Here is a 14,481-nt window from a genome sequence, read left to right as displayed (position 1 = left end):
GATTCTCGTTTAGGTCGTGTCGGCCAAAAACCGCTCTATCTAATATTCGAATTTCGGGTTGTACATTGCTAGTCCAAAACTTCGAAAAATCATAACTTCATACGAAGTTAGATTTAGGCGTTCTTTTTATCGATGTTCTTAATTTAACATATTCTACGACTTTCTTTTAGATCACTCAGGCTAAATCTCTCTCTATCGTAAATTCACTATTTACACTTCCCGGTGCCGTGTCGGTTCCGTCGCAAAACTTCGACGGGTCATAACTTCTTCGTTATAACTCGGATTTCGGCGTTCTTTATATGTACGGAAACCTTGTGACATCTTCTACAACTTGGTTAAGATTATTTATTCTAAATAATCTTTTGTCTAAAAGTCATTTTCGACCCTTATTGCCTCTAAATTGACTAGCTCGGATCTGCGGGCGTTACACCCTTGGGCCTACTTTGACGGTATCTAGACATACAGACAGCCTAGATGCTTCTTCTCCATCATCCGATAATGATGCCTCACCTCCCTTTTCTCCTTTGCAATCTGCTTCTACCAGACCTGTTTCAACCCACCCAATGCAAAATCGATCAAAATCATGCCTTACAATGACCAAACATACTCCTGATTTTCTTTCTCTCTCTCTCTCTCTCTCTCTCTCTCTCTCTTGTATCTCATGCCTTACATGTTTCACTTCTTTAAGATATTTTACCTAAAGGGAAAAAATCAGCAGCTAAGCACCCTCATTGGATGGCAGCCATGCGTGACGAGATGGAGGCTCTCATCCAAAACCGTACATGGACATTTGTCCCAAGACACCATTCATCAAATGTTGTTGGCTCTAAATGGGTCTATCGTACAAAATTCAGAAGTGATGGCACTGTGGAAAGGTTTAAAGCACGCCTTGTAGCTCAAGGGTTTACTCAAATTCCAGACCTTGACTATTCACATACTTTTAACCCTATAGTTAAAGCAACCACAGTTCGGATCGTTCTTTCACTTGCGGTATTACACAAATGGCATCTTCACCAGTTAGATGTCAAAAATGCCTTCTTGCACGGTCAGCTCACTGAAATAGTCTTTATGGAACAACCACCATGATTTTTTGACTCCTAGTTTCCTAACCACGTGTGTAAACTCTCAAAAGCACTCTATGGATTAAAGAAAGCTCCATGTGCCAAGTTTCATCGCTTAAGTTCTTTCTTGCTTGCCTATGGGTTCAAATGCAGTCGTGCTGACACCTCTCTTTTTGTGTTCTCTCAACATTCTATTATTATGTACTTACTGGTCTATGTTGACGATTTAATCCTAACTGGAAACGATGAGTCGGTTATCACTACATTTACCGTTCTTCTAAATCAAGAATTTGCTATCAAAGACCTTGGTGACTTAAGCTACTTCTTGGGACTTGAAGTGTCTTATATAGATGATGGTCTCTTTCTCAGTCAATCAAAATATGCTACAGATGTGCTTACAAGGGCAAATTTACTAGATTCCAAACCAGTCTCCATGCCTTTGGCGTCAAGTGAACTGTTTCTATCTAAAGGCACTCCATTCTCCGATCCAAGTCTATATCGCTCTCTTGTTTGGGCTCTTCAATACTTAACCATTACAAGACCAGATATATCATATGCTGTAAACCAGGCAAGTCAGTTTTTGCATGCTCCTACTGATGCTCATTTTCAGTCTGTAAAACGTATTTTGCGTTATGTTAAGGGCACAATCGCTTTTGGCCTCTCTTTTCGTCGCCCTCACACAAATACCATTCTTGGCTACTCTGACGCTGACTAGGCATGATGTATTGAAACTAGGCGTTCCACCTATGGCTATTCCATTTTTTCTCGGAGGCAACTTGGTTTCCTGGAGTGCAAAGAAGCAACCTACCATTGCTCGTTCTAGTTGTGAATCGGAGTATCGTGCAATGGCCAATACTGTTGCTGAGATTGTTTGGATCACTCGCCTCCTTCAAGAACTCCATGCATTACCACCTGAAAGGCCAACTTTACTTTATGACAACAAAAGTGCATTGTTTTTGTCTCAAAATTTGGTGGCTGTGGCACACAAGCGTGCTAAACATATCGATAATGACTATCATTTCATTCGTGAACTTGTTGCTTCTAGCAAACTTTACACCAAGTTCATTCCGACCAAGCTTCAAGCGGCGGACATTTTTACCAAGAGTCTTCCGTAATCTCAGTTTGAGTTCTTTCGATCTATGCTTCGTCTTGGTCTACCATCTATTCGCTTGAGGGGGGATATTAGATAATATCGATCTACAACTGTTAAATGTTGTATTTATCTTGTATTTTATATATAGCTTATCCTTTATTTTGTAATTATTCATTATATATACAAAGCTCACACGAGATTATGGGTGTGGTTCTTTAATCTGTTATCACATTATCACATCATGGAGGTTTCAAATGCATGTGGAGCAATAAAAAATGTCTCTTTTATAAGTATATATAAGAATATAGATGTAAGATTATTTATGGAATTTTTTTGAATTCCAGCAGCTGGCATAAAAGTTATTGTTTGACTATTGTTAGTCAAATATTGTATTTTTGAAGCAAAAAAAAAGGACATGAAAGTTTCAATAATGTAGTTTTAAATTTTCATGAAACTTTTTATCTGACCTTGTCGACTTGGAGTTCAAAACAAATAAGATTGATTGTTCAAATTCAAATAAGAATTTTCTTTGCATGTATTTGGACATAAAGATCCAAAAATTTCTCTTCAAGATTTTGTATGCTGCAATCCGGAATAAGCATCATGGTAAAATGGGGAAAATAAAGATGAATCATTTTTACACTTGTGGAGAAGAACCTGCTCTTGGTAGTTGGTTGTATATCTAATTAAGATGCAAACAAACGTAGTAGTTCCAAGGAAGCCCTTTTGAAGAAAAGCTCAAACGATCAAGTCACTAATTTGAAAATGCATTTTTGCAAGTGAGAGTAATGTATGTAAGTGAAGTGTCAAGAGAAGTTGAGAATTCTAACAAATAAGGTGTTGGGTAATCTTGATGGGTTAAGTGCATGGAGTGAATCAGGTTATGGGTCACAGATCATGGGCCTGCTTGATTTAGTCTGCGGGAATGAAGAAGAGTTAGTGGGGTTTACTGATTCTTTGTTTGACCAAGTATATATATATATATATATATATATATATATATATATATATATATATATATATATATATATATATATATATATATATATATATATATATATATATATATATATATATATATATATATATATATATATATATATATGAATGGCGTGTTTTATGGAGACAAAAAAGGAGTATGTGGGCTTAGGTAGTTTGTTATTGTATTTGCTATTTTATTGTATTTAGCATGTAGTTTCTAAATAGGTTAGATAGTTTTCATTATATATGTAATCAGTTTTCTTTCTTGAAAGTAATATAGCAGCGAGAAAATCCAATAACCTTGAGTAATACATGATAGTCGTTATCAGGGTGTAAGTTTTGGAGTCTTTATCATGTGGGAAAGCAGCTGATTTCCAACATAAGGTGTATATTTATATTTTTCCATAAACCAATGAGATTGTGTAGGATGCATGTAAGTGCATCCACAATGTATTGTCAAATTATTATTCTATTATTCATACAAATTAATGTGTTTAAATCTACAAAGATTCAATGAAATATATTTAGAAAAATTATTTATCTGTATTTAATGGATGCTTGGAACACAGATAATGAACAACTATAAGTTATAACACAATATATAAGATTTGAGTGGAAAACTAATTAAAACATGAAATCAACAAATTAATTAATCTTGTAAAATCGACAACGTGAAGGGCCTGGTTTCTCAGACGTTAGCACCCTTACATATATAGAGGGGTGGAGGTTCTTTTGCTAAAGAAATGAGAAATTCGATTAGCGTAAAGGAGCATAAAAGAAAGGGGTGTTCACAATGAGAAAATTGAATGCTTATGTGTAAGGATAACTTTTTCATAGATTTCAAACAAACTTTGAAGTGTATTTTTAATTTGTAAAATATACATTTTACAAAGAGATAGCAGCCCGTCTTTGAGCATGAAAATCCGGCCTAGAATGTAATTTATATTAAAATACTTCATATCTATGTGTAAGATGAAAGGGACTATGCACACACCTGAGTAGGTGGTGACTCAGCACTCGAACAACGCTTCGATACTCTCAAAACAATTTCCTTCGATAAAACCTAGTACCAATATCACTAGGGTTTAGTCTAACGATAACCGCGACAAATTAATTAGTCTGACTATTATTATTATTATATAAGCGTTAAAACACTCAATATAATTCATAATAATTATTTTAAGGACCTAATAACATTCCTATAATTATTTGAAAGCTATATTAAAAATTGCGTAAGCGTAGCTCACTTACAACGAATTTTATCGAAAACCGGAACTTAATTGGAGCAGCGTTTCGAAACCGAAAGACTCCTTTTTCTCGGGACTCTGGGAGCCTCGGGGCTTCCTTAGGGTGCTAGGGGATCACCTAGGCTTAGGGGAGGGTTAAAACCCTTAGAGAGAGAAAGAAACCTAGAGAGAAAAAGAAAATGGTGTGAAAAAGTTGGAGACCCTCGCCCCCTTTTTATACCCTGCGAGGCCTCGGACTAGGCTGGGCGTAATCCTTGGCTACGTGGGGCGTAACTTCGGATAGGGTCGCCACCTCGGATCCAGTTGTCTCACACTCGTCGGAAGGATAAGGCCAAAGGTACGCGGGGCGTACCGGATCTCATACGCGGGGCGTAATGCGAGGATACGTGGCGTGATCCGAAGCGAAGCCTTGGTCAGCAAGCAACGGCTCAGAAGCGGCCACGTCATCAACCTCTCGCATATTTCGCAATTTTGCACTCCAAATTCTAAAAATCATATCTTTCGCATACGAGCTCTATTTTCGACGTTCTTTATATCCACGCGAAGGTGGGAACGTACTCTACAACTTTCGTTTAGACTCCGTCGGCTAATTTTGACTCGATCTTAAATTTTATATTATTAACACGCCGGGACTAGACTGGTCCGTTAAATCCTCATAACTTCTTCATCCGACGTCCGTTTTCACCCATCTTTTTCTCGTTACGCTACTCTTAACGAGATCTTTGATTCCCGTTTAGGTCGTGTCGGCCAAAAACCGCTCGATCTAATATTCGAATTTCGGGTTGTACATTGCTAGTCCAAAACTTCGAAAAATCATAACTTCTTCATACGAAGTTAGATTTAGGCGTTCTTTTTATCGATGTTCTTAATTTAACATATTCTACGACTTTCTTTTAGATCACTAAGGCTAAATCTCTCTCTATCGTAAATTCACTATTTACGCTTCCCGGTGCCTTGTCGGTTCCGTCGCGAAACTTCGACGGGTCATAACTTCTTCGTGATAACTCGGATTTCGGCGTTCTTTATATGTACGTAAACCTTGTGACATCTTCTACAACTTGGTTAAGATTATTTATTCTTAATAATCTTTTGTCGAAAAGTCATTTTCGACCCCTATTGGGTGGGAAACCCTCCCTCACTTTTTTTTTTTTTTAAATAAAATTAATTTTTTTGTTATGAATTATAACTTTTAAGTTAATACTAAACATATTCTTAATTAAAAATAAAAAGCATTTCATTAATTAAATCCAGACCTTCCCTCACTTTCTCTTCGTTTTGTCCTTACCCATTGGGCGTTCAATTTTTTCTAGCTCGAGTTCGTCGTCTTAATTTAAATCTAGACCGACCCGAGCATCGGAGGAGGTTGTGTAACCACTAGAGCCCGTTTTCGTTCGCTTTGATTGTTGGACTCCAAAAATAAAATCCCGCTCGTATGTTTTCCACCTAGGACTTCGGACCAATAATTTCCAACAATCGTGTCACTTGAATGGTTTTCCGACTTCCTCAAGGTAAAACTGCAACGCTTCTTGAAGTATTTCTTCGTCGCCTTTGCCGCTTTTTCGTTGGGTTTTTAGGTTGTTGTACAACCCGTTAATTTTTGAAACTCCCTTTGCTATTTCATGAAACTTCGAGTTAAGTTGATGTTTAGTACGGTAGTTGTCACATTTTCCTAGCTCCTCTCGAAATCGTTGTAAAATGCGAAACCAAAAATGTTATACCGGTTGTGCGTTTCCCTGAATCGAATATTCAGAAATATCAACCCAAGCTTTGACCAAAACTATCTCTTCATGTGAAACCCATAGTGTCGGCTTTTTTCTTCCCGGTTGTGCGACACCCTCGCACACTTGTTTTTTCCCTTTATGTCTTTGTGGTGGTGGTGTTGGTTGAGTTTCGGGAACCATGTCTTCTTCTTCCGCGTCATCTGATTCATCGACAAGTTGGTGGTGGTGTTGGGTTTGGGTTTGAGTTTCAGTTTGAGTTTGGGGTTGAGGTTGATTTGGCGATTGTTGATCCGGAAACACAACAAAGTTTGAAAACATTTGCGACGGAACATTTGGAACTTGCATCGGGTAATATTGGTCAACATTTTGGTATTGAAATTGTAGTGGGGATTAAATGGGAGCATCGAGTTGGGAGCGGTAAACTCCTTGCGGGGATTAATCGATAGCAAAAATGTTGCGAGGAGGGATGTTTATACTCAAACCATGACTTTTTTTCCGTCGATCGGAACTTGGGGTTTGCTTGTCGGGATTCATTTTATTTTTTGTTGATATAAAGTAGAGAAAATAGAGAATAGTGTGATGTTTTTAAATTATATGTATATATTTATAGCAGTGGTAAAAAGATAAAAAAAATAATAATAGAAAAAAAATAAAAATAAAAATAAAAGTAAAGTAGTCGTTACAGCCACAAAAAAAATCACTTTTTACCGTTATTCAACGGTAGTTTTTCAAAAAAAAAAAAAAATTGGAAAATCGGCCAATCACAGCAAGAGAGAGAGAGCGGGAGAAGCTCCCCTCTCCGTTTCCCGCACACACCTTCCCCGCACCAACGGTGCGGTGTTCCGCCGGGCGGGAAGCGTTTGCACTACAAAAAAAAAAAAATCATTCAGTGGCACACAGTTTTAATGGCATTTAGATTTTGTGCCACTAATTTAGCTTTTTAATGGCACTAAAAACTAGTTTTAGTGGCATTTTATATTTTATTTCATTATATATAGATAGAATAATGGCACAAAACATATATATATATATATATATATATATATATATATATATATATATATATATATATATATATATATATATATATATATATATATATATATATATATATGTATATATATAAAAGTCTTTAAAAAAAAGTATATTATCTTTATTTTAAACGAAAGATATATGCACTTTTTAATAATGTCGTAAAGGATTATAAAATACTTTTAATGTGCCACTAATTTAGCCCTAACTTTCATCATGGGCTCGTTTTCCCTTCGCTTTGCATCTAGTGAAAATTTTAGCTTGACTTCCCCTTTCCCTCCAGCATCGGATGAAATTTTCATTTTCCCTCCATTGAAAGTGTAAATTGACCGCCAAGGAAATTTCCCATCCCTTCATTGAAAACTCCTGCTATGAAATTATAGTTTAAAGACAAAATTGCAAAAATGGTCCCTGTGGTATGCAAAATTTTGGGGTTTTAGTCCAAACAGTGATTTTTTTGGTTTTGTAGTCCTTTTGGAGTGATTTGTATGTGAAAATGGTCCCTCCGAAAATTGAAATGACTATAATACCCTTGGGGTATTTATTTTTCATTTTTCTTTCATTATTCTTAAAATTTAATATTTATTTATTTATTTTAACAATTAAAAAAATAAAAAGGGCCCACCTCTCTCTCTCTCTCGGTTTCTAAAACCAGGTCCTGCCTTGAACACGAACGATCGGGGATGGACACGAACGAAACTAGTCAAAAAATCGAGGGCACCGGTGGGGGTCAAACAGATCGCGGCGAGGGGAGAAGGAGTTTGTCGAGACCGACAATTCCTCCTTGGCCTTATTGATTTCATCGTTGGCAGCCACATATCGAGGAAGGTGAAGTAATTGCAGTCGATGACAGTTTTGGTGTGGCCGGTAAATACCGAGGAGGGGAAAGGAGTCGATATCTATCGAGCTTTCCTTGGTCCTCTCACCTGTTCGCTGGCAACAATAAACCGGGAGAAACAAAACAACTAAAACTTTCGACATTTAGGGGTGTTTGGTAGCTCCAATCGACTAAAAAGAATGAAGAAGGGGTAGGTTTTCGTTGGTGAACTATGAATGAGAAAGGGAGGTGGAGGCAGCGGTCGTCGTTTGTGGTGGTGAGGGAGGCTGCTCCAGCGGCTTCCCTTGGTTTCCTTCGTGTTGATCCAGTAGCGCACAAGCAGAAGAAAATCCGCAGCAGCAGCTGGGGGTGTTGTGGTGGTGAGGGAGGCTGCTCCAGCTCTCTCTCTCTCTCTCTCTCTCTCTTCGTCATCACATATTCTTCATCTGTACACATTTCATATATATAAACACTAAAAATTTAGAAAACGCACACATAATGGACTTTCAACTTAAAGGAATACATATATCACCCAGATACTTCTGTGATTCCGATTCCAAAACCTTACATAATTTACCCTGTTTTGATTTCCCCCAAATCCATATAGACCCATCGATTCCGACAGTTGCATAAACAACACCATATGCAAATGGAGCAACTTCTAGGGTTCTAATGGATTCAGATCTTCATAATCAACGGCAACAACAACATCAACATTAATTGCAACAGCAGGGGCAGGGTCAACAAACTATGAACTCCGGTTTGACGCGATACAAATCAACACCAAGTTCGTATTTCTCAAATTTGATAAACAGTGACATGTATGAAGACGAAGATGCTGACCCATTCTTCAACCCTCGGGCATAATACCCCGAAACGGAACGCATTTTATCGAGATTCATCTCCAGGGATGGTGATAATTCAAGCTCTCATCAGAATATATGTCAAATTCGGGGAAACGACCCCCCCCCCAATTTATGGATCCTATAAAGCAAGAACGAGCGAGATCCATGGATCAATTTGGAACTGATGATGGCAGTGTACCATATTTATCAAAGGGGTTTGAAAATCGAATGGCTTTCTCATCAGTTTCACATTCATCTTTGATACCATTGTCTCTTATCCCTGAAAACGAAGGCAAAACCATGGGAATAAGTGGTGCTTGTGTACACAACAATGGAGGTTTTGGTCAAGCTCATCCAAGAGCTACTGGCTATGGCTTCCCTGGTAGTTCTTACAGAGCTTGGAGAAAGCGATCAAAGACACGCCCTTCTAGGAGAGAGAGAGAGAGAGAGAGAGAGAGAGAGAGAGATGGACCCTTTTTTAACTTTTTTAATTGTTAAAATAAATAAATAAATATTAAATTTTAAGAATAATGAAAGAAAAATGAAAAATAAATACCCCAAGGGTATTATAGTCATTTCAGTTTTCAGAGGGACCATTTTCACATACAAACCACTCCAAAAGGACTATGAAACCAAAAAAGTCACTGTTTGGACTAAAACCCTAAAATTTTGCATACCACAGGGACCATTTTTGCAATTTTGTCTAGTTTAAATGGTTATATTCGTGCTTTCCGTATCCTTCAAAGAGTTTCAGCAAACCAACCTTACTGGCCGAACTCCAGGTTAAGTTTCACATTCACTAGGGTTCGTTAACACCTTTTAACATTCAATCGATCTCCGGTTCCTACTAACCATTCGATTACAGGTATCACCATCAATCTATGGTCTAAGCCTACCGATTCAACTGATTCCTTGTTGCAGCTACGATTTTTCTCGACTACATTTTTCCTCCATAGGAGTTAGCTGTTTTGCAGGTATTCATTCTATTTTATTTGTTGTTGCTTTTTTGCAGTGGTTTGTCTACTGTCGTTTCTGTTTTTGATTGTGAGGCGTAATTACTCATATTCATGCCTGATAAAATATTTGAGAAGTATCTTATACTAACACTATTTCTTTAGTTATAGTTAATCTTTTGTTTCTCATTCTAAGTCATGAACAGATCTTGGATGTATCTTGCCCCAAGATCAAGTCAAAATTTTGTTGATGGGGTGCTAAGCTTCTTCAATTTTGCACTTGAGAGAACAAGTGTCAATTTAAGGGGGGGGGGGGGATGATAAAGTGACCATGTACAAACTGTTTAAACATGGAATCTAATAATAGACATATTTTTCTAGATTTAGGATACTTGGAATGTATCTTTTGTTTATGGCATATTCTTTTAATATAATATAAGTTGTAAATATTGATGTTTGCATTTCATGTGTTTTGAAATAACAGTATGGGAAGAAGACTAAAGTGGCTATGTATCACTTCTACCAAAATCAGCGAGCTTATAGAAGACCATGGGGCTACTGAAACATAAGGTGTTCAATCAAATTCTAGAGAATGTCAGTCTATTAATCAACAATCAAACCAACAATCTTTTGAGTGTGGGATAGGTGCAAATGAACAAGGTATTTTAGTTACTCCAACACAAAATTACCATATGCTATAATAGATTAACTGTCATTATAAAAGAACAGGGGACTGAAATATAAAAGGAAAGAGGTTTATAATGGTCATTATAAAAGAACATGAGTATGACATTTAAAAGCAAACAAAGGTATAGTGGTCATTACAAAAAATAGAGGTTAGAAATTATAAAAGAAACAGAGGTATAATGTCCATATAAATACAGAAGTTTATTGGTCATTAGGCATATAAAATGAAGGACGTGATTTTGTTTCTGCTTAAATGATATGATATTTGCTTTTGCCTTTCAATTCTATAGTTACACTATCGGTCCCTGATTTTGACTCTTATTTCCCATGTAACCCTTCATTCTGCATTTCTTTTCATAATTGGTTTACAAACTTTTCAGTTAACCCCTTTAGGTTTCACAGTTTATTCAAATTCTGATATTATTAAAACCTTCATTAAATTAGATTTTATCTAACAATTTTTTTTAACAATAACCATGTTTTTGTAGACTTGTTTATACAGAAATTGTCGTTTTGCTGATATGTTAATGATCAACTACATGTCCTTTTGTTGAATTGATTTTATAGATTTGGTCCCATGAAATTTACAAAATAGGTCCTTGTACTGAAATATGAACATAGAGGTAATTACATGCACTGACTTTATATTTTATTTATTAATCATATTTGTTTTCATTAATATGTTTTAGGTCCCTAGTATTTCTTCAGTCCCTAACAAATCTGTATCAGTTAACCAGATGTCACCAACAAGAAGTCAGGATAACAATGGTAAATAATTTATTGTTTCAAAATTTCACATATGTAGTGGACAATATTTTTACGTGCATTTTGAATCATGTTTTCATTGGATGCATATTGAAAGGTGTTTGTTTTTTTAACAGGTAACCGCTAGTATTATTGCTAAGAAAGAGTTCACATGAGGATCACATTACTCGCATGAAGATTTTGAGAGAGGTTCAAGAGCGTAATGATTTTTTGTGTTTTATGTTAGATTTTTAGACTTAAATTGACATTTGTAGCCATTTGTTTCCAAATTTTGCGAATGTTTTTGGAACACGATTTAAATTTTAATTGAAATGATGGTATTATGATTTCTACATTTTGTTGTTTTGTTTATCTTTTATATTGTAAATAAATAATGATTTTAATTAATCAAAGCTAATGTGATAAATGTCTATAGTGGCATTTAAGTTTGTAAAACGTTTTTTTGTAGCAAAAACTATGTGCCATTAAAATTGATATAAATTTTTAAATAACAATAGTTTTTACCGACACAAAACTTGTGCCACAAAAGCCTTTTTATTTATTGTGGCAGGAAAAAGTGCCACTAAAATCTTAAATGTTTGTAGTGGCAAACCAAAAGGTGCTACTAAAAGGCTTTAGTGGTGTCGATTTTAGTGACACTTTTTTTGTGTGCCGTTCATTCCTATAAGGGTCTTTAATGGCACTTTTTAGATTTTTTGTGGCACTTTTTGTATGCCATTAAATGGCTATTTTTTTTTGTAGTGCTGCTTCCTTTCCCTCCGTCCGGCCTAAGATAAGATCATCCTTGTAAATATCTAAAAGAGAGTTTTCACCTCTCTTTTGACTGGACAGTTGTCAGAGCCAGAGGTACTCTTTCCTACGGTATTTTTGTGGTCCTGATACCTTCTTATCTTTCCCTTGATTTCTACAATACATGCCAAGTCGTCAATATGCATCTTTGTTCGTTAATTAGTGGGCTTTGTCGTTTGTCAGCTTCTGGACATATATAGGGTCTAACTCATTTGTTTTTTATTACAAAGTGTTAAATTCTGAGACACTGTTGGTATGCCCTAGGCCATTCATATATATACTTAATTTGCGCACATGGTCTTGCAAAAGGAAGAAAGACCAGAAGCTATGATTGAAAAAAGAAACCACCAAGAACCACAAATATGATCTATAAAAATGACTTCTTAATTGTGTAGTAACTAGTACGTCTTTCTTGATTATATATAGCAAGTACGTTAATAATAATTTCAGGCCCAACATGGAATCACTGTTCTCTTTTGCTACACTTAATTACCCATATGTAACCGGAAACCAACAACCATAACATTTCATCAGATAAACGACTCAAGGACATAATTAACATATAAAGAAACGAGACATTATTAAAAATTTAAAACCGAACACACTCAATTTTGAAAACAAACAATGTTCCAAATTTTATTCAGTCAATAGTCAATACACCCTTATGAGAGAAACACACTAGTAAGCACGTTCTTGCACTGCAATGAGGCCTTCAGTAACATCAGACCCTACAATCATCACACAGTAAGCATGGAGTACTAGATTATCATTTTATACAGTTAAAATCAGGAGTTTAGTTTGCTATTATATTGTTACGAGTTTATTATAAGTAGTATCCTTGAGTAGTACAGTACAAGACTATAAAGCATACCTCTTTCATTTCCAAAGAAACAACCTTTTCCTGAAGACCACCGACTTCCGTGACATTGAACTTGTTCAACATAGTAATGCTAGATATGGTGGACATGGGCTTCACCTCCAAATCATCCATAACCATGTAAGTCACCACCCCCTTCACAAAACCACCACCCTCCTCCGTTTCCTTCTCTGCACCTTTACCCCTCACATAGTCAATCGCGTAGTTCATTTTTCTGTTTTTGCACCTAGGACACAAAGTAGTAGGATCATTGGTTACATGATCTGAATTACAGTATTGACATTTGTAGAACCTCTGATCCATCTGGATGTCATCATCGGTTAGCAAGAGTGGGACATTAGCCCCATAGTTCACGGTCTTGGGGTTTAAAACAGAGTCTTTGCTTTGGTGTGGCTGGATATACGTATCGCTCAAGCTCTCGATGCTGCCATAGAGCTTTCCGAGTGAACCCACCATTGAGTTCTTGCTTAGAAGCCTGATCACAGTACCAACAGGGAGAGAAAGGATGTAGAAAAGGAAATCAACGAATTCTTTGTTGGCTTCTGCAAATAAAACTTTCTTTGTTTTGGTGTCGATCAGAAGCTTCAAGCTTACTTTTGATGAAGATGAAGAAGAGTCTGCCATTTTTTGTTCTTTCTAGGGGATTTGCTTCTTGATTGGAACCTGTCAAAAATAAAGATCGAATCTTTGCTTATAAAGGTGGACGATGAGGCTGGTTAGGAATATGAAAAGCAATCGTTTGATGTCCAAATTTATGGGATCTTTTGGAATTCTAGTAACATAAAGTTCTTCTTCTAGACTATTGGAAGTCATATATTGTACTTTGAGTAAATTGCATGTAGTTAAGTACAATCTGTAGGTTTTGTTCCTTCATTATTGTGGTTTGGTTCTCTTTGGTTTTGGTCCTTCATTATTGTACTTTGAGTAATTGCATGTAGTTAAGACCATTTTTGATTTTCCCCTCAACGATACGTATTTTTAAGAGAAAATGACAAATGAGAATAATATCCTATACCAATTTTCAATAGTTGATCAAAAATTAAGCAAATCCTCAAAATAGCCACCTTTCTTGTAGCTAGATGGCATCTGCTAAGAAGGCATGCTATATGCGAAAATTTGTAAAACATCGTAAAATTTGTAAAACAACATCGTATCCCATAAACGGGTTGAGAAATTGTATAAGGCCGAGTGGTATACTTACCACGAGGGTGTTCGTGGTTGAGCTGGCCAAGAACAACAGGCGTGCACACTACCCCCGTTGTTTCGTGGTTGCTCGTTTTCATTTACTCTCGTGTTCGACACAATGGACTTGCACGACCAATGAAATCGAAGCCTTTTCTTGACCGTTTTCTATAGCCGTTCAACGGCTAGTTTGTTTTAAAAAAAAAAATAACCAATTTATTTACCTATAAATACAACACTTTTACTCATTATTTTTTACACGATTCTTTTCTTTCTCTATACACAAACTACACACTACATCTTCACAACCAAAAACCATGGATCCCAACCAAAATACTCCTCCAAACTACAGAAATCGCAAATCCGATAACGCTTTTGCGTTAGATACAACACCTTGCCAATTCCCGATTATGGAGTCACCTCAAGGCGGT

The 14,481-nt window shown here is 36.3% G+C and overlaps 2 protein-coding genes and 1 long non-coding RNA gene across 3 annotated transcripts; 2 read left to right on the top strand and 1 right to left on the bottom strand.

The window, feature by feature from the left end:
• Positions 1 to 1,260: 1,260 nt before the first annotated feature.
• On the top strand, positions 1,261 to 1,776 carry LOC111912208 (uncharacterized mitochondrial protein AtMg00810-like). Its single transcript, XM_023907931.1, has one exon. It carries the CDS (start codon positions 1,261 to 1,263, stop codon positions 1,774 to 1,776), a length of 516 nt encoding a protein of 171 aa, XP_023763699.1.
• Positions 1,777 to 9,659: 7,883 nt separating this feature from the next.
• LOC111912245 (uncharacterized) lies at positions 9,660 to 11,509 on the top strand. Its single transcript, XR_002857120.3, has 4 exons — positions 9,660 to 9,771; positions 10,235 to 10,410; positions 11,127 to 11,205; positions 11,319 to 11,509. It is a non-coding gene; the product is annotated as an uncharacterized LOC111912245 (long non-coding RNA).
• Positions 11,510 to 12,491: 982 nt separating this feature from the next.
• LOC111912243 (uncharacterized) lies at positions 12,492 to 13,703 on the bottom strand. The gene is made up of 2 exons (XM_023907965.3): positions 12,863 to 13,703; positions 12,492 to 12,719 (listed from the first exon to the last, which is right to left on the bottom strand). Exons 1-2 carry the CDS (start codon positions 13,490 to 13,492, stop codon positions 12,654 to 12,656), a joined length of 696 nt encoding a protein of 231 aa, XP_023763733.1. The 5' UTR covers positions 13,493 to 13,703; the 3' UTR covers positions 12,492 to 12,653.
• Between the last annotated feature and the right edge of the window lie 778 nt (positions 13,704 to 14,481).

This window comes from Lactuca sativa, chromosome 2, assembly GCF_002870075.4.
Source record: "Lactuca sativa cultivar Salinas chromosome 2, Lsat_Salinas_v11, whole genome shotgun sequence".
Taxonomy (NCBI): Eukaryota; Viridiplantae; Streptophyta; class Magnoliopsida; order Asterales; family Asteraceae; genus Lactuca; species Lactuca sativa.
Note: the sequence above shows the minus strand (reverse complement) of the source record. Positions and strands in the feature narration are given on the sequence as shown.

Excerpts from the sequence above, each read along its gene's own strand:
- LOC111912208 (XM_023907931.1), top strand. The coding sequence starts at position 1,261 with ATGTACTTACTGGTCTATGTTGACGATTTAATCCTAACTGGAAACGAT.
- LOC111912243 (XM_023907965.3), bottom strand. The coding sequence starts at position 13,492 with ATGGCAGACTCTTCTTCATCTTCATCAAAAGTAAGCTTGAAGCTTCTG. Across the intron at positions 12,720-12,862 it reads TTTCTTTGGAAATGAAAGAG|GGTCTGATGTTACTGAAGGC; the intron begins GTATGCTTTATA and ends TGATGATTGTAG.